This window comes from Protomyctophum bolini (genome assembly GCF_963924005.1).
Source record: "Protomyctophum bolini genome assembly, chromosome: 7".
Taxonomy (NCBI): Eukaryota; Metazoa; Chordata; class Actinopteri; order Myctophiformes; family Myctophidae; genus Protomyctophum; species Protomyctophum bolini.
Genome location: NC_137868.1, coordinates 34,858,581 through 34,876,518, shown reverse-complemented (window position 1 = coordinate 34,876,518; position 17,938 = coordinate 34,858,581). Strand labels below are relative to the sequence as shown.

Here is a 17,938-nt window from a genome sequence, read left to right as displayed (position 1 = left end):
AAATTGTTAAGATTGGTGCAGACTGCAGGGAAGATCATAGGGGTAAGACAACTCCCCTCTCTGCAGTCTATTTATAAGCAGGCCACATTAAAACAGGCTCAAAAAATTGTCAGTGATGTTACCCATGTTTTAAATGGCGAGTTTGTACTGCTGCCCTCTGGGAGAAGATACAAAGAACCAAAGTGGAAGTACATCAGATTTAAAAAATAATTTGTATCAGCATCAACTAAGATGCTGAACGAGGCTCTGAAACAGCGGTAACTACGTGAGGCTAGATTATTCACATAATGTGTGCAATTGTGTAATGTTGTGTCTTCCTCTGTAATGTATTTTTTGTTGTCTTTGATGTTTTATGTGTGGCTGTAGCTGGGGTGAAAGCCCAAGACAAATTTCCCTTGTGGACAATAAAGTTTACCTTGACCTTGACCTTGATGGGAATAAAGGAACACAGAGAGACAATACAGAAATCTCCATATGGGCATAAAAGGGATACAGGTGGAACTGTGGAACGGGTACTCTGACACGGATACAACAGGTAGCCTATTGCATAGCCGGGTGGTGTGGGGTTGCTGGGGCATGAATCTCCAACTTCTATCGTCATTGGTCTAGTAGTGTATTCAATTAATTGAAACCTGATAGACAAATATACGGTACTAGTACTACAAACATTACTAAAACATTAGTATCAAAAAGAGACATACAGTATGTAGGCTACAGTAGACTGTTTGTGTGTGTGATGCACCCCATTAGGCTTGGATTTAATGGGGCCAGCTGGATTCACACTTTTGGCTTCTGTGAAACTTTTGACAGTTGATATGCAGGCATGCAGGCCAGCAGGGCCATGTCGTCCCTCCAGGCCATGGGATGTATAGATTCCGGAACTACACTACCCATACTTCCAGGCGGTTGTGAACTTGAGTCAGTGAAGGTGTTTCTCTACCTGCTCACACATGAACAGGGAGTCCGTCCAAACCAAACCTCCACACAAATAAGCCGCTCCACATCTGGAAATTTGACAAATCTGACACAATCTGTAGCCACAGCGTTCACAGTGACATCGAGGGGACATCAGCTGTGATGTGTTCTAGATAAACGGATCAAGTGTTGTTTTTAGTGAGAGTTTTCACCATGTTGTGACAGTTTTGTTTTGAAGTGTCGACGGGAGGAGGACACTCCTTTATTCTCTCTCTGTACCTGAAGGATCCTTTCTCAACGAGCAGGAAGTAACAGCACGCAGACATGGTGAGATCAACTCTTTGAGACTTTGTTTAATTCACATTTTAATCCTGTACGACTGTTAATGTTGTGGTTTATGGGATAATGCAAAGCTACGAATTAATGTGCACATTCTGCCCCTAACTGTACCTGCAGACATGTCTTAAGTTAGAAATATAGCCTTTGTTATGAATTGCTTCAGTTCACACCCGTATGTCAATGTCTTGTGTCAGCAGTATGACAGTGTGTAGCTATTCCTGACAGACAGTCAGATAATTCCTTAATATCAACCAGAGATCTGTCATCAAAAGAGAAAACTGCTTAAATAAAAAAGTGTAATAGTCCATCAATCAATAGTCAACTCAGTTGATTGCCTATGACTAGCCAATAAAAGGCTATCATAAACAAATGTTCATGGCTGCAGGCTACAACCTATGTTTGTATAGAATTAGACTGCCAGGAATTCTAGTACTGCTGGTTTTCTATCCTACCAGGACCTCTAGTACTGTTGGAACTTGGTTTATATACTACCAGGACCCCTAGTACGGCTTGTTTTATCTCCTACCAGGACCTCTACTGCTGGTTTTATATCCTACCAGCCAGGACCTATAGTTGGTCGACTTGGTGATCCCTACCAGAACCTAGTACTGCAGGTTTAATGTAGGGTTGGGATTTTTAAGGATTTTAACTATCCTTACAGGATTGTTACTCTGAGAAAGTATACAAATTGGTTTAATTTGTACACTCTCAGACCCCTTTTCCACCAAAAATGAACTTTGGTTCTAGAACTGGTTCCATTCTTTATTTATTACGATGATTTATATCACATCTGCATCTTCCAACCTGAATAGTGACATGGCCACTTTGGTTCCCACTTCCCAGTTCAGGGCAAGAAGAAGTATTTTTTAAGGATCTGAACCAATGAATTTGGTAAAAAATTAGGCGGGAAATAAATAATGGAACTGGTTCAACCCCGGTGGAAAAAGGACCTGCAGAGTTATTGTGGTCCTTGACATAAAAAAAATTGGGACCAGAGGACCAGTGTTTTAGTGGTAAGCTGGTAGGGAGGACCAGTGTTTTAGTGGTAAGCTGGTAGGGAGTGTCAGGATTCAGAGGTAGGTAGATGATGTGTGAGAAGAGCGTGTCTGGACAGAGCTGATCCTCTCTGCTCCCAGGTGACACGGGAATGCTGGGAATTCAGATCCCTTCAGGACAAGAATACTGTAACAGTTATCATGAAACGGCATCTATTCTGACTACTGTAGTAAATTGCCCTCAGAGTAGTATTATCTAATCTAATGTATTCTGTAGCACTAGTTCCCAAACACTGGGTCGGGACCCATTTGTGGGTCGTGGACACATTTTTATGGGTAAAAAAAGAAAAATTATCCCAAAAAAGCAACATTTTTCAGTAATTTCATGAAGAAATCAAAGAAAAATCTAAAATTACATAAATAAGACAATAGCCGATCTAAAAGCTCACAACATGGCGCGAAGCGACATGTTGTGAGCTTGTAGATCTGCTTCACTAGTGTGAGTCCCGGACAAATGTCTAATTTATTTTTTGGGTCTTGAGCTAAAACGTTTGGGAACCACTGTTCTATAGTACTATTCTAGGCTACTGTACAGTTACAGTACAGTACTAGTGCTTAGATTGGACAGTGTCATAATACCATCATAATAGCCTCCCTTCCTGACATTTAACCAGGTTATAAACGGTATATGACAGTGATAGATGTCCTTCTAGCATGTATGGCATTGTCTACACCAGCTCAACCTTTTTAAATTCAAGGACCCCAGTTTGACATGAATTTTTTGCATTGTAAAATGCAAGTGTTCATTTAACTCTGAGAGGGAATACATCTAACCGAATGGGTGTGCATGGTTCCATTTGGTACCTAACTATCAATATTATATGGGTACCCCTGGGAGTCCCTTCAAGGACTCCTGGGTTGTCCCCCGACCCCACGTTGGTATAGTCTACAATGCTGTGTCTAATATATGCAATTGGGCTATTTAGTCTTGCTTTGTTTAAGTACTTATAGAGTAGAGTAGACCATACATAGAATAATGAATCGATAGGAAATAAGCGCCCTTTTTCCATAGATTCAGCATGCCTTTGTGGAGTTGATGTGATACTGACATTATGTGGTCTGAATGGAGATGACAAGTGGGGGGCTGGGTCCACACTGACTGTCACATGAATACAATCATGTGACTAATAAACTGCTTTTGTAGTTGGAAGAGGCCGTCTCAATGGTTTTATGTGGCAACATTTGATTTGTGGTTTGAAAATGCAATGATCACCGGTTCATATATCCCTGTGTGATGTGTCTTTGTGTGTGTGTCAGAGTAAGGAGAAATACCATTGGCAGACTCAGAATGTCAAGGTGTCAGGTGTGGACGACATGGTCCTGCTGTCTAAGATCAGTGAGGACGCCATCACAGACAACCTGAAGAGGAGATACATGGACGACTACATCTTTGTATCCTTAACATCATCAGCATCATTCAATTGCCCTCGAGATCTGCGACACAGGCTGCTTCCACTGGTCTCTGTTGCTCATCGCCACACCAAGTTCATTCACAGTCAGTCCTGTGTCCCTACTCAGAACATCTGGAAATGTGAGTGGTCTTGCTCCTCATGATGGGCAGGGTAGTCTCCAGTCTGTGTGTACAGCACTGGGGGGATGTCCAGCAGTGTCCAGCACTGGGGGATGCCTCCATGAATCTGAGCTTTAGTGGGATGGTCCTTCCATGAGAGGTTCTGGACGCACGAGGAGTCTTTTGTATGTTCTGTCAATACGATCTCGAAACTCCTTATTAATTGTTAACATACATCCTTACAGACATCCTTATTCATGGTTAACATACATAGCCTACATAATGCATAACATTTATAATGCATAATACATAAGACATTATCAAACATAAATACCAAACGTCACACCGTCTACATTTTCCCAAAAGGAAAAGCATGTATTTAATCCAGTTTGACCAGAAGCAATGAAACATATCCCCCCCCCCTTACGGTGTATTGCTTTCTAAGATAACATTAGCATACATTTCCCCACAGTGATTTGTAATGTCTAAACATCTCTGATAAGTGCCAAGTGGTCACTACATTGATGGTGCAGACGTGAATTGACCATCCATTCCCGACCACAGACCACAACAATTACACTGAACGTCGTCTATGGTGAGCAAAGAACCACACTGTCGGCGTGGTGGTATTCTGGCGCAATGCAATGATACAATGAACCTTTTTGATGTGAGCTACTGATGACGCCGCTAGCTTGTAGTTATCCTCAAGTAAAATGTAATAATCGTGACAACCCTAGTAAATAGGTAAACACATTTTTCTCAAAGAAAGGGGGTGACATTCACTGTTGACATTATTTTCCACTTCTTGCCTTTGCACATTACAGACAGTGTTTAATATTTGTTGATATGTATTTTTGTGTTGGTGTTTACATTTCTGACTAATAAATTATTCAATCAATCAATCAGTCAGTCTTAAATTCTGGTTATGTTGGTACCAGCCAGGTGGTTTGTGTTCCTTCACCTCTGACCTCAGACATACATTGGGTCGGTTCTGATCTCAGTAAACCCGTTTAAACAGCTGCCGTACTTCTCTGAGAGAGAGGTAGAGCTGTACCAGGGAGCTGTAAGTACACGCACATACATATTACATACACACCTTGTTTTGCTACATTTGGAGACACCAGCCCCAACCTCTCCTCTCCTCTCCTCAGGCCCAGTATGAGAATCCTCCTCATATATATGCGCTAGCTGACAACATGTACCGTAACATGATGATCGACTGTGAGAACCAGTGTGTCATTATCAGGTAGGAACATGAATTTATAAAATCCATTTATCCAAGTGGAATTATTCATTTTTTTAAGGTTGTAACAATCTGTAAACTGTGTGTGTGTGTGTGTGTGTGTGTGTGTGTGTGTGTGTGTGTGTGTGTGTGTGTAGTGGGGAGAGTGGTGCAGGTAAAACAGTTGCAGCCAAATACATCATGAGTTACATTTCTAAAGTATCTGGAGGAGGAAGCAAAGTCCAGGTAAGTCTACACCACCTCTAATAGAACCTCAACTGTTCCTTTGAACCTCCTCTACTGTTACACTACACTCATATCCACCTCCTGTTTGGCCCTGGTATATTATGTCAAAGTGTCTCTGAGCAAGACAATAAACCCCTGCCTTCTCTCTGAGTGTATTAATGGCACACACTGCTCCTAATGATTAGGATTGGTTAAATGGAGAGGACACAATTCACATATAATGTGCAAATGTACACTGATAAATACTCCAAAACAACTAATGGGGAAGTATTTTATGATGATGATGATTCTTATTATTTAATATCATCTCTTTTTATTCTGGTTTATTCAGTCCTTCACATTGTGTTTCTAATGTCAAATGGTCTGTCTGTCTGTCTGTCTGTCTAGCACGTTAAAGACATCATTCTCCAGTCGAACCCTCTCCTGGAGGCGTTTGGAAACGCCAAGACGGTTCGCAACAACAACTCCAGTCGCTTTGTAAGTACCAGTGTCAACTGGGGATGGGACGGTGTAAAATTCATAATAAATAGCACAGACAAATAACAAAAAAGAAATGGCTGAGATTGACCTAAACAAAAAATACAAATGTAACGAGCCTGTTCTGTTTATCGAAGAAATTCTCAAGGTGCGTTCACATTGAAAGCTACTGACTGCCACATGATTGGTTGGTTGGTTGGTAGTAATCAATCGATCGATTGGTCCATGAGGAAGAGCTATCGATCGCTCTCATGGACCTACCTGTGGATTATACCTGTCCAATGACAGTGATTTTACGTGGACTATGTGCCACATATGTCTTACTTCAGGCAGTATTGATTTTGTTGACTAAGACTTAAGCCCTAACCACACCAAAGGGTCGAGACAGTTTTAGTCTTGTGCCTGCGGCGGTGTGATACGTCTTGTTGCACGTTGACCCACGTTGACCAAAAACCGTCTCGACCCTTTGGTGTGGTTTGGGTCATTGAATTCAACGTGCAACAAGACATATCACACAGCAGGGAAAACGCTAAAACCGTCTTGACCCTTTGGTGTGGTTAGGGCTTTAGAAGACTAAACTATTTCAGATGACTAAATAGGACTTAAACTAAATTGTGTGTTATTCAAAAGACTAAGACTAAATCAGAATCTGCTGCAAAAATTAACACTGACCTCAGGTACCGGGTAGACATGTGAAATGTACGTGCAATTTACTATGTGTAAATCTGTAGATGCATTGATTATACACCTGTAAACCAGTGATTGTGATTGTGATGTACTGCCTGTTGCAGGGGAAGTATTTTGATATCCAGTTCAGCCGAGGAGGAGAACCAGACGGAGGAAAGATCTCCAACTTCCTGCTGGAGAAAACCAGAGTGGTTTCCCAGAACCAAGAAGAGAGAAACTTCCATATCTACTACCAGGTACTACGACTACTGTACTGTACTGTCCACTTTTGTCTTCTTTCTCCTTTTTTGGGCCACTCCTCTGCGTACCACCAGAGGCGTGGCTCAAGTACCACCAGTGGTACTGCGTATATCTATTCTACGTCCGAGCATAGACATGGTAACGCCCCGCCTGCCTCTGATTGGCCTACCGACCCTGCCGGCCGCACCAGACCTTCCTCCGAGGTGGATAGTCTGCCAAGAGGTTACTCCGTGGTGGGAAATAAATAAATAATACAAGTACGATATAATACAATGACAGCTTGGCACGTGCGACAGTAACTTTTATGTTTTTTAGAAGAGTCAATCTAATTTATTGTTTATAACGTTTATTTTACATGTGTACAGTGTAGTGCTACTACAACAGTGCTACTACTACTACTACTGCTGTAAAGTGAAACACAGTACCTGTTATCATTTGTCATTCTGATAAACAATAATAATGTTGTTATTGTTAAAATATGACACGATGGGAACTATGCACAAAAACTTCACCCACTGTTTTACTTGATGTGATGTGACAATATAGCTGATTCTGATTCTATAGTAAAGTGATTACAAGTAGCTACTTCCTCCACTAGTTATTTTTTTAGATATGGATATGGACTACTGTGTAAATATCTGAAGTTGTTTGTTATCTGCCTTACCCTTTAAGTAAATAATACACTCAAAATAGGCCTACCTCATCAGTACTGCTACTGCTAGTACTACTACTACTACTGCTAGTACTACTGTAGTGCACTGGTATTATTTGTGGGTTATTTCACAACGTTTTTTCAAGCTACTTGGCAGGTGATTGGATGGGACTGTCTGTCAATCATAATTGACATTCTACATAACGTATGGTAGCTGACAAGTAAATGTCCCTTTATTTTTTGTTTTACTTTTTTCCTTTTTCATCATCATTAAAAAAAGTCATACATTTCATGATTAAATAAATACAAAATCTAAGAAATCCCATGAATCAGGGGGAAAAAAAGTACCGGTAATAAATAGTTTTAATTTTCACTAGTTTGGGTCCCAGGGAGACATCTATTATGGGTCTAGAGTTAGTGAACCGTCGTCCACTACTAATAGCGTGTCTGTCCTGTGTGTCGCTGTAGCTGCTGCAGGGAGCGAGTGGTGAGCAGAGAGAGAACCTGGGCATCACCACGGCCGATTACTACCTGTACCTCAACCAGTCTGGAACCTACACCGTAGAGGATATGGACGACAAGAAGGAGTTCTCTGATACCATGGTCTGTCTGTCTGTCTGTCTGTCTGTCTGTCTGTCAAATGTATGCTCTGTTTAAAACATTAAACATGAATTCCAAGACTGTTGACGGATGATAAACCACTGTTTGCTTTCACTGTAAAATCACTGTATTTTTGTTCAGTTTCTGCATTCTGTTGTTGTGTGTGTGGCGCCCCAAACCGTAGCTCAACCCACAATCTCCACAAATAATTAATATTTGTAAAGAAAAACTCTGTTGATATAGTTCAATAACATAAAGCAAGCAGTTGATTATTGCAGACAAAGGAAGTGATGATTCCTCCTCCATATTAAAATAGTTTTGCTTTTGGCTGTCACATTTTGAAGCAATTACATGGCATATCAAAATAAGTTTTTACTTTAGAATTTTAGACGCATTTATTTTTCCGATATTGATGTGAAACTGGTGTAGAAAATCTACTGTGGTTAAAATACTTCTGTAGTCTTATTTACAGGTCACCCCTGTAAATAACCTTTTCATCCATGGCTATATGACGACTATATGTATTATGCTAATACTGTATATAATGTGTGTACTGTGTATATCTTTGTTGTCCACCAGGAGGCCATGTCTGTAGTGGGGCTGACGGGAGACGAACAGGACACAGTTCTACAGATTGTTGCTGCCGTTCTTCATCTGGGAAACATCGCCTTCAGAGAGGAGAACAACTACGCTGTTGTAGAGTGTGAAGACTGTAAGGATGCACGCACACACACACACACACACACACACACGCACACACACACACACACACACACACACACACACACACACACACACACACACACACACACACAGCCCATGACCAACTTCATTCCGACACACTTTGCTAGTCTGGGATGGCTCAGACAGGATTAAAAATGGGATTGTTTTTTTAAGATAGTCAAAGGGGGAATGACTCATCATCATCATCACCTTTATTTATACTCAGAAATACAGTTGAGGGAAAGCCCTCATTTTCAATGTAGCTGAGGTTACAATACACAAAATACAGTAAAAAACAATACATCAAACACAACATGATCAATTTCAAAGGAGCTTTATGCAGAACAACCATTCAGTAAAATAAATCAATTGAAGCAGGAGCAATCACGGTGAAAAATGTTCTGGAGCATTCCTTTGAACTGACCAAAGGATGGCAGGGAGCTCAGTTTTGGAGTTCATTCCACGAAGTTGGGCCATGTCACTAACTACTTCTCCAATGTGAGTGACACCCACAGCCACAATACTAGAGGGAGCGATAATGATCTGGTACTACCCATTTATAGAACAAACGTGGGACAATTCTACTACTCTGCCACCAAAATGTGGAATGCCCTGACACCAAAATGTGGATCACTGGCTTTCAAAACAGGCCTGAATATCCATCTATCATGAGACCACAAGGGGACGTAAAGTGTTTTGTTGATGGCATGTATTCTTGTATAATTTATATGCAGATGAATGAATACAGGATCACCATGGAAATTAGATTTGGAAACAAGTCCCCAAGACGTTTTTGTGTTATCCCTTTAGCCAAAATGTACATTGTGCTGTTTACATTTCTGACAGTATGAATCCATCAATCCCCTCTCATCCTCAGTCCTGGCGTTTCCAGCCTATCTGCTAGGCATCAGTCAGGACGGGCTGTGCTCCAAGCTGACCAGTAGGGTGATGGACAGCAAGTGGGGCGGGAAGACCGAGGTCATCTCGGTGACCCTGAACACGGAGCAGGCGTGTTTCACCAGAGACGCCCTGTCCAAAGCGCTCTACTCGCGCCTGTTCGACTTCCTGGTGGACGTAAGTTCAACTTCTGATATCCATCTGGTAAACTGGTTCTCAGTGTAGGGTTCCTCACGGGTCCTTGAAGGGGTTCCAGGGGCGTCCCCAGCTAGATGATTGATAGTTAGGAACCAAATGGACCCTCACAAGTCTGTAACTCTAAGAGTGTACAAATGGTTCCATTTGTACACTCTTTGAGTTAAATGATCACTGAGGACTTTACAGCGTTTCGGTGTATTGGCATCGAAACGACATGTTATTTGCCCTGTTATTAAAAAAGGCTTTCATTGTCTGACTTTGGTAGTTTAGTTTGGTCCAGTGCAGGGCGGCTCCAGGGTGAAATGATAGTCTATGGGTGCAGTCAAAAATGTCAAGGGTGTACACTAAGTGTTGTTATTGAGTGGTGCAACCACTCCTACAACCAGCAATGTCCGTGCGTATCTATGTATCAGTGGTCTGTCATGAGCATGAGTATATGACTTATTAGTACCAGTAGGGGGCGCCAGAAACAGAGAGGGATAGTGCTGTGCCTGCTGCCTGCTAATGAGAGAGAGAGATGAGGGGGGGGGAATTGCACCACTCAGTTCACACGGGTGTTATTTTTTAAAATTTCATACAGCTATTGCGTTAAATCAAACTGCTAGTGTGATAATAACTGTACAGGTGCCTCTGCCTCTAGAGGGCGCTGTGGACTGTGTGGGGGTTTGGAGAAGTGTAGGATGATTGTGTGACAGAATAACATCTTCTTCTTCTGTCGTGTGTCCTTAGACCTTCAGCTCTGTTGCAGCAAGCCAGTCCAGTGTGTCATTGTCTAGCATTCTGTTATACTTTAGCTATTGAAAAATAGCAGATCTACAAGCTCATAGCGCGCCCCCGAGTAGCGCGCTACGAGCTTGTAGGTCTGCTATTTTTGAAAAATCGTAAAAATTTAGTTTTATATTTTAATATTGACATTATTACAAACGGAAACAAATTAATCATTTTTAAAAAATTGAAAAAAACGCACTTTTCACATGGGGGGTGCAAGGAGGTCTCGTTAAGGGGGCAATGCACCCTTTTGCACCCCTGTGGCGCCGGGCCTAGTCCAGTGCCTTCCTTCAAATCAAGCAGGCATTTAATTTAGTTTGACTCAGATAAAAATTGTGAAAATAGAAGATCTACAGTACAAACGCACAACGCCTCATGTTGCAATGTGTTTGGTGATTGGCTAGATTTAGTTGGCCAATGTTTGACCAGGTTCTATAGTATAGTTTTTTGATTACTTTTGATGCAGTAATGGATTTCTTTCCCTTTCTTTACTTCACTGTCATCTGGGGATCCATTCAAAATCATGTTAAGAACCACTGATCTACTACATTGTGACTACAGTTGAGATGATGATGATTGTGTGTGTGTGTGTGTGTGTGTGTGTGTGTCAGGCTGTCAACAAGGCCATACAGAAGGATCAGGAGGAGTTTAACATCGGCGTGTTGGACATCTACGGCTTTGAGATATTCAAGGTGATTTTGATGTATTAAAATTCGTGTGACATTTCTATGCATTTTTCGTGCACTTCGTTGGAAGTTTTCATTATCACGTTTTCTTTTTAACAAAGCTACAGAGCTCTACCCATGCCTAAGGGAGACTAATTTGAATTTGTTCACCAAGCAAGGCCTGGACTGAACAGAACTAGTGTCTAGAATGTTTAGAAACGCATGACTGACTGACTGTCTGTCTGTCTGTCTGTGTCTGTCTGTCAGAAAAACGGTTTTGAACAGTTCTGCATCAACTTTGTCAACGAGAAATTGCAGCAGATCTTCATTGAACTGACGCTGAAAGCAGAACAGGTAGGACACTTTCACGTCCTGTGTGGGTATTAACATGGTTTCATTAATTTGATGTGTGTACTATACTCAGGTGTGTGTGTGTGTGTGTGTGTGTGTGTGTGTGTAGGAGGAGTATGTTAGTGAAGGAATCAATTGGAAGACCATCGACTATTTCAACAACAAGGTGGTGTGTGACCTCATCGAGTCCAAATTGGTGAGTGCTTCTGATTGGTTTGGCTTCTGATTGGTTTTGATGAACAACAAATACAAAACATTTATACAAACAGATTTTATTTTATTTTTCTGAAAAACATGTTGCTATGTCAGTGGTGCTCAAATGTTTTCATGTCAAGGACCCCCATAAGTATATGTATTGTTCCAGGGAGTGGAACCCCCCCAGAAGCAAAGATTTGAGTTAAACATGTTCACTTTAAAATAACAAACTCGTAGCGTGGCATGAAGTGACGTGCAATGAGCTTGTATATCTGCTATTTCTTAATAGCCATTGTGTAAAATGATGCTTTTTAGCTCTAATCTAAAATGAAATGACACAGATGCTTTCCCGCTTTTAATGAGTTAAACCCTCTATACTAGTCTTAGTTAATAGTTGTAACTGTAATTAGACGTCTTTTGTCCTTCTGGTGTAGATTCTAATCTACACCAAATCTCTTCACCAAAAAAGAATCGCAACACGTTCTGGCTCATTCATTTCGGTCAACATAGCTGGAGTAACATATTTTGGTCACCGGGTGTCACTAATTAGTTACAAACCAAACTTAATGGATTAGATCAGTGGTTCTCAACCAGTGGTCCGGGGACCACCTTTGGTCTTTGAGGTGGTTTCGGGTGGTCCCCAGCTACGTAAATGACGCAGAGTTGGTAACCAAGTGGACCCTTATTAGATCTTCAACTCTTGAGAGTGTAAAGTGAAACCAAATGCATCCATATGTGTCCATTTGGTTTAATTTTACACTCTCAAGAGTTAAATTATTGTTAAACATCTGCATGACTTAATTTACACGAAGTCTACACAATTGTTATTGTTATTTTGATCAACGTTTGCCTGTCATGTCTCCTATGTCCTATGGCACCACATCAATAGACCATGGAATTGTGGACAAAATCTTATCCAACGACAACAACAAAATATTCAAAGTTTTGGGTCTGAGAGGCTAAATCTCATTAAATGGTGTTCTGTGGTCGAATAAATAATGGGCCTTGATATGAAACGGGTTGAACGCCACTGGATTAGATTCAGTGTTATCTTAACACACGGAACACAGAGAATCTCAGACTTCCCTTTCCCAGCCACATTAGTCAGGGAATATTATCAGTATAATGTAAAATCTGGGAATACATTTCTTACCAAGAATTTTCTTAACCAATGTGTCTACTAACATATCCCACATTGGTTTCTATTCAACCACCCTAGGGGATTTTTTGACAGCTGCTGAAAATTGTGGTACCATACAACCATTATAAGGCAAAATGTTCTAAATTTCATTATGCTTTAAGTAGCATGTGACGTGTCAAACTAGGGGGTTTTCATTATTCTGAATCCAGTTTTGTACGAGTTTTTGGCCAAACTAGGGGGTCTATGGCCAAACTAGGGGTCAAACTAGGGGGTTTTCATGATTCTGAACCCATTTCGAGAATTCGTTTTGCACGAAAAACACTCCTTGGGCTAAATCTGGCCATAGACAAAAGCCCAAATGTGCTGACCTCATCACATTTGTGATGACGTCTATGGCTGTTTTTAGCCCAAGGAGTATTTTTCGTGCAAAACGAATGCTTGGAATGGATTCAGAATGATGAAAACCCCCCTAGTTTGACTCATGGCTAGTTTGGCAATAGCCACTTGCCACTTGCCCAACTTTCAGCAGCTGAAAGTTGGGGTACCTATGGTGGTTGAATAGAAATCAATGTGGGATATGATAGTAGACAACTTTACAAACACATTGGTGAAGAAAATGCTTGGTAAGAAATGTATTCCCAGATTTTATTAATATACTCTGACTACATTACCTGCGTCTAACTGGGGGATCCCAAGCGTGGAGATATAAGTCCCCATCTGGTCCTTGGTCTGCCCCATGGTCCTTCTCCCAGCTGGAGATACCTGGAAAACCTCCCTTGGGATGCCACCCACCTGAGAAAACCCGTTTCAGATGCTTGTATTAATAATGTTCTTCTGGTCATGACCCACATTTAATAACAGAGGTGAGAGTACGAACAGAGATTAGAGAAAGATAGATCTGGAGCTTTTATAGTGAATTCATAGAATACTGTATAGAAAACCTTTATTTGTTGTTGTTGCTCACACCACTTTTATTGCTGCTTGTGTGTGTGTGTGTGTGTGTGTGTGTGTGTGTGTGTGTGTGTGTGTGTGTGTCAGAACCCCATAGGTGTGATGAGTGTACTAGATGATGTGTGTGCAACCATGCACGCTAAAGGGGAAGGTGCAGACCAGACTCTGATACAGAAGCTGCAGAGTCAGATCAGCTCCCATGAACACTTCAACAGCTGGAACAAAGGATTCATCATCCACCACTATGCTGGGAAGGTATGCACAGTGCACGCGCGCGCGCCACACACACACACACACACACACACACACACACACACACACACACACACACTAGGGTTGGGATCCTATCCGGAACCGTAGGAACCGGATCCAGCATTGAGTAACCGGAATCGGTCCCATCACATTTGGAACCATTTCCGGAAATGGTTGTCTGCTTATTATAAGCGACTTTGGGCTTGTTTTGTTTTGTTCTGTATAATATGTAAAGTCGCTTGTAAATATTATATAGTTATGGGTTGCTTTAGTTTGGGCTTATTTGTGTAGTATTTAGGCTTGCTTTCAAGATTCTTTTTGAAAATAGCGGTGAAACCGGTCACTTCTTTTGGGCTTGTTTTACTAAACCTAGTCGCTTGTTTCACTCACAGAATCTGGCAACACCGGAGTCTCCGTATCTACACCAAAACAAAACACTTTTCACGATCGGCGTCCAATTAGAAGTCCCAACCAGGCCCCAATCCGCCGTGCCATTGATAAGTTGTCAGCAGGAGACTCCATCCAAATCCTTCTGCGGCAGAGTCAGGCCGATATCGGCACGGTGGAGAGTTGGCTTTAACACTAACACTAAAAAAGGGACAGAAGTAGCATGTGCTTTAATTCATATTTAGAAAACGTTTCAGATGTCAAAATAATCTGAGATGATGGAATGATGATGGATGATGATGGTCATGGAAGGGGAACCTTCTGAAAGTGTACCCTGAATCAGCCTATAATCCTGTCCCAACATATTGGCCTTGAATTGTTTCATAGATGCCCCCTGTTCTCCATTTCCCCACCCCTCCCACAGTAAAATACATTTAGAATGGAACTAGTTGTCTTCATTCTAATGCAAGTTCTCAAAGGGCCTCAAAATTAAGGCATGGGCCAGGCCTTGGTTCAGCTCGACAGAAAATGGAGAACAGGGGGCATCTATGAAATAATTCGAACCTGTCCGGTTTCCGGTTTGAGAGGATGACAGCTTGAGGAAAGTTCGCTCGGTCAAAAGATATAATATCGGCCCCAAAGTCAACTAAAATATCAAGAAGTCAAGTTATATTTACTCATAAGAAGGGGCGAGGATGGTGTTGAAAGAAAGGAAAAAGAAAGCAAGGGAGAGTACGCATGCCGGCGGCGATAACGAAGCACAGCAACCTGAAGCTAACAATGATGCTACCGCTAGCACTTCGGCAACGCAGCAACCAGTGGACATCACCGTGGGATCTCCGGCCGCGGTGGCTAGCGGCGCTTGCCCCCCCTCACCCTGCTCCGACCAAGAGGAGGAGGTAAATCTGGCTATAATTCTGAGGGAACTGCGCGGTTTCAGGCAAGAAAATAAGAAACAGATGCAAGACCTGAAAGGGGAAATAGCTAAAACAAACGCGAGGGTGGACCAGGCCGAAGCTAGGATCGTAGGCAGTGAGGAAAGGCTACAGAACGTGGAAGAGATACTAGCAGAGATGCTAACGATCCAGGAGGCTCTCCAAACTAAGATAACTGATTTACAGGGACGGTCCAGGAGGGACAACGTGAGAATATACGGGGTAGCAGAGGGGACAGAGGGGACAGCAAGGTCCCTTATCCCCTTTGTGGCAAAGATGCTAAGAGAGAATCTGAATATCCCCCCAACGACGCCATTACAGATACAAAGAGCGCACCGCGCCATGGCTCCGCTGCCCCCAAATGGTGCCCAACCCAGATCGATCGTGGTAAAGTTCCTGAGCTACACCATGAAAGAAGAAGTGATTAAGCAGACCTGGGAGAAGAAGGGCTTTACATGGCTAAACTGTAAAATCAGCCTGGACCATGATTATGCACCCGAAATATTGGCCAAAAGAAAGGAGTATGCTGAGGCACGGAGAGCTCTGAAAACAAAAGACACACGGTTCCAGACGCTGTTTCCTGCACGACTAAGAGTCCACCACGCCGATGGGACGAAGACATATGCTACAGTGGAAGAGGCGACGGCAGACCTGGCGAGGCGTGGACTGGCGGTTGCAGTGATCAAGAAACCAACAACGCTCTGGGAGAGGATCAGGAGAGGTGCGTGGCAGACGGCAGGGGGAGCGCGCCCACCGCGGGCCAGCGGGGTTCCAGGATACATAGAGAGGCTGCAAGTATTCAGACGTGAAGACACAGACTAATCTTCCTTTGTTTTTCTTTCCAAAGGGATAAAAAAAAAGGGGGGGGGGGGGGGTGTACCGATGCAATTGAAATGACAAGTGTGTGTGTGTGTGTGTGTGTGTGGGGGTATGTGGGAATGAGTGTGGGGGGGGAGCCAAAACACCAAAAATATATCACTGAAATTTAACCGATAACATGGGGGGATGAGTGACGTGTGTGTGTGTGTGTGTGTGTGTGTGTGTGTGTGTGTCCGGGGCACTAATATATCACTGAAATCAAACTGATAATCTGGGGGAATGAAGGAATGGGTTTCAACACACTGTCTTGAAATTAAGTGGGACTAAATATGTGGAATGTCATATCACTGAAAGCTAGTTGATAAAATAGGGGGGGGGGGGGGGGGGGGGTGGGTTATATTCTAATAGACACAACATTGCTGCATTTGTTCTGATACGACCGAGACAAACTACTATGCAAGATCTTTCTTTCATAGCTGTCATCAGGGTGGATAAGGGCCCTCTAGCACAAGCAGGGAGAGGTTTTCCCTTTATTAGGAGAATGGGCAGTGGAAGGGTTCCACTGCTGGAACTCAGGTTTACAATGTTTTTTGACCAAGTACGGTATTATTATTTTGTGTGTATTTTGACTGTTTTTTCTTTCCTTATGCTGAGGGTTTTTTGTTTATTTAAGGAGAGAGGAGGGGTGTTGACCGTTGCACATAATAACAGATATGCAGGTTGAGCCGGTGAAAATAATTTCTTTCAATGTAAATGGGGTTTTGAATCCTATTAAAAGGTCTAAGATACTAGCTAAATTAAGGAGGGAAAAGGCACAGATCGCTCTCCTTCAGGAGACACACATGAATCAATCTGAGCACGAAAAATTAAAAAAGATGGGTTTTAGACATGTGTTTTCATCATCTAATATTCCAAGCCATAGGAGAGGGGTTGCAACCCTCATCTCAGCCTCAGTTAACTACGAACATATTTCAGAAACCAGGGATGACGAGGGAAGGTTTATCAAGATTACAGGAAAAATAGAGGGTTCATTGATAACAATAATAAATGTATACATCCCACCGGGAAGCGAATGGGCTCTATACAGACGTATTTTTGATTTAATGGTTAATTCTCAGGGGGTGGTCCTGTCGGGGGGTGACTTCAACATACGGTTAACTAAAAAAGACTCCTCAGGCACAGCAAATCAGAACAACCCCATTAGTAGGAAGGTGAACTCACTAATGGTGGAACTGGGTATTATTGACGTGTGGAGAGAACTGCACCCTAGCAATAGAGAGTACACTCACTACTCATGCCCACATTCTGTATATGCTAGGCTAGATTATTTTTTCATGTTCAGCTCAGACAGATTCAAGATAAGGAACTGCAACATTGCAACAATTGACCTGTCAGACCATAGTCCAGTTAATCTGTCCCTGCTCCTGGAGAGGAAAGCTAGAAAAACCCTCTGGAGACTAAATTCATACATATTAAATGATCCGACTACATTGACAAAGATTAAAAAAGATATTAAAGAATATCTAGAGCTGAACACCTCGGAGGAGGTTTCACCTGCAATATTGTGGGACGCATTAAAGGCTGTAATGAGGGGGAAAATCATTTCTCTAACCTCGTATCAAAAAAAACTCAAGAGGCAAAAGCTGCTGGAACTAGAAAATAAATTAAAACAGCTGCAGGTGGCTGACAGTAATGTTGCAGGTTCCAACTTGA

General features: G+C 42.2%; 1 protein-coding gene across 1 annotated transcript in view; it reads left to right on the top strand.

The window, feature by feature from the left end:
- Positions 1-961: 961 nt before the first annotated feature.
- The window catches only part of myo1eb (myosin IEb), a 30,558-nt gene continuing 13,581 nt past the window's right edge, over positions 962-17,938 (top strand). Inside the window, exons 1-14 of the mRNA XM_080769266.1 lie at positions 962-1,242; positions 3,567-3,701; positions 4,793-4,882; positions 4,971-5,065; positions 5,200-5,287; positions 5,675-5,764; positions 6,556-6,687; positions 7,812-7,946; positions 8,523-8,655; positions 9,544-9,740; positions 11,141-11,221; positions 11,462-11,548; positions 11,655-11,741; positions 13,920-14,087. Coding sequence (XP_080625392.1) covers positions 1,240-1,242; positions 3,567-3,701; positions 4,793-4,882; positions 4,971-5,065; positions 5,200-5,287; positions 5,675-5,764; positions 6,556-6,687; positions 7,812-7,946; positions 8,523-8,655; positions 9,544-9,740; positions 11,141-11,221; positions 11,462-11,548; positions 11,655-11,741; positions 13,920-14,087 — 1,521 coding nt within the window. The 5' untranslated portion in view covers positions 962-1,239. The remainder of the gene's footprint in view (positions 1,243-3,566; positions 3,702-4,792; positions 4,883-4,970; positions 5,066-5,199; positions 5,288-5,674; positions 5,765-6,555; positions 6,688-7,811; positions 7,947-8,522; positions 8,656-9,543; positions 9,741-11,140; positions 11,222-11,461; positions 11,549-11,654; positions 11,742-13,919; positions 14,088-17,938) is intronic.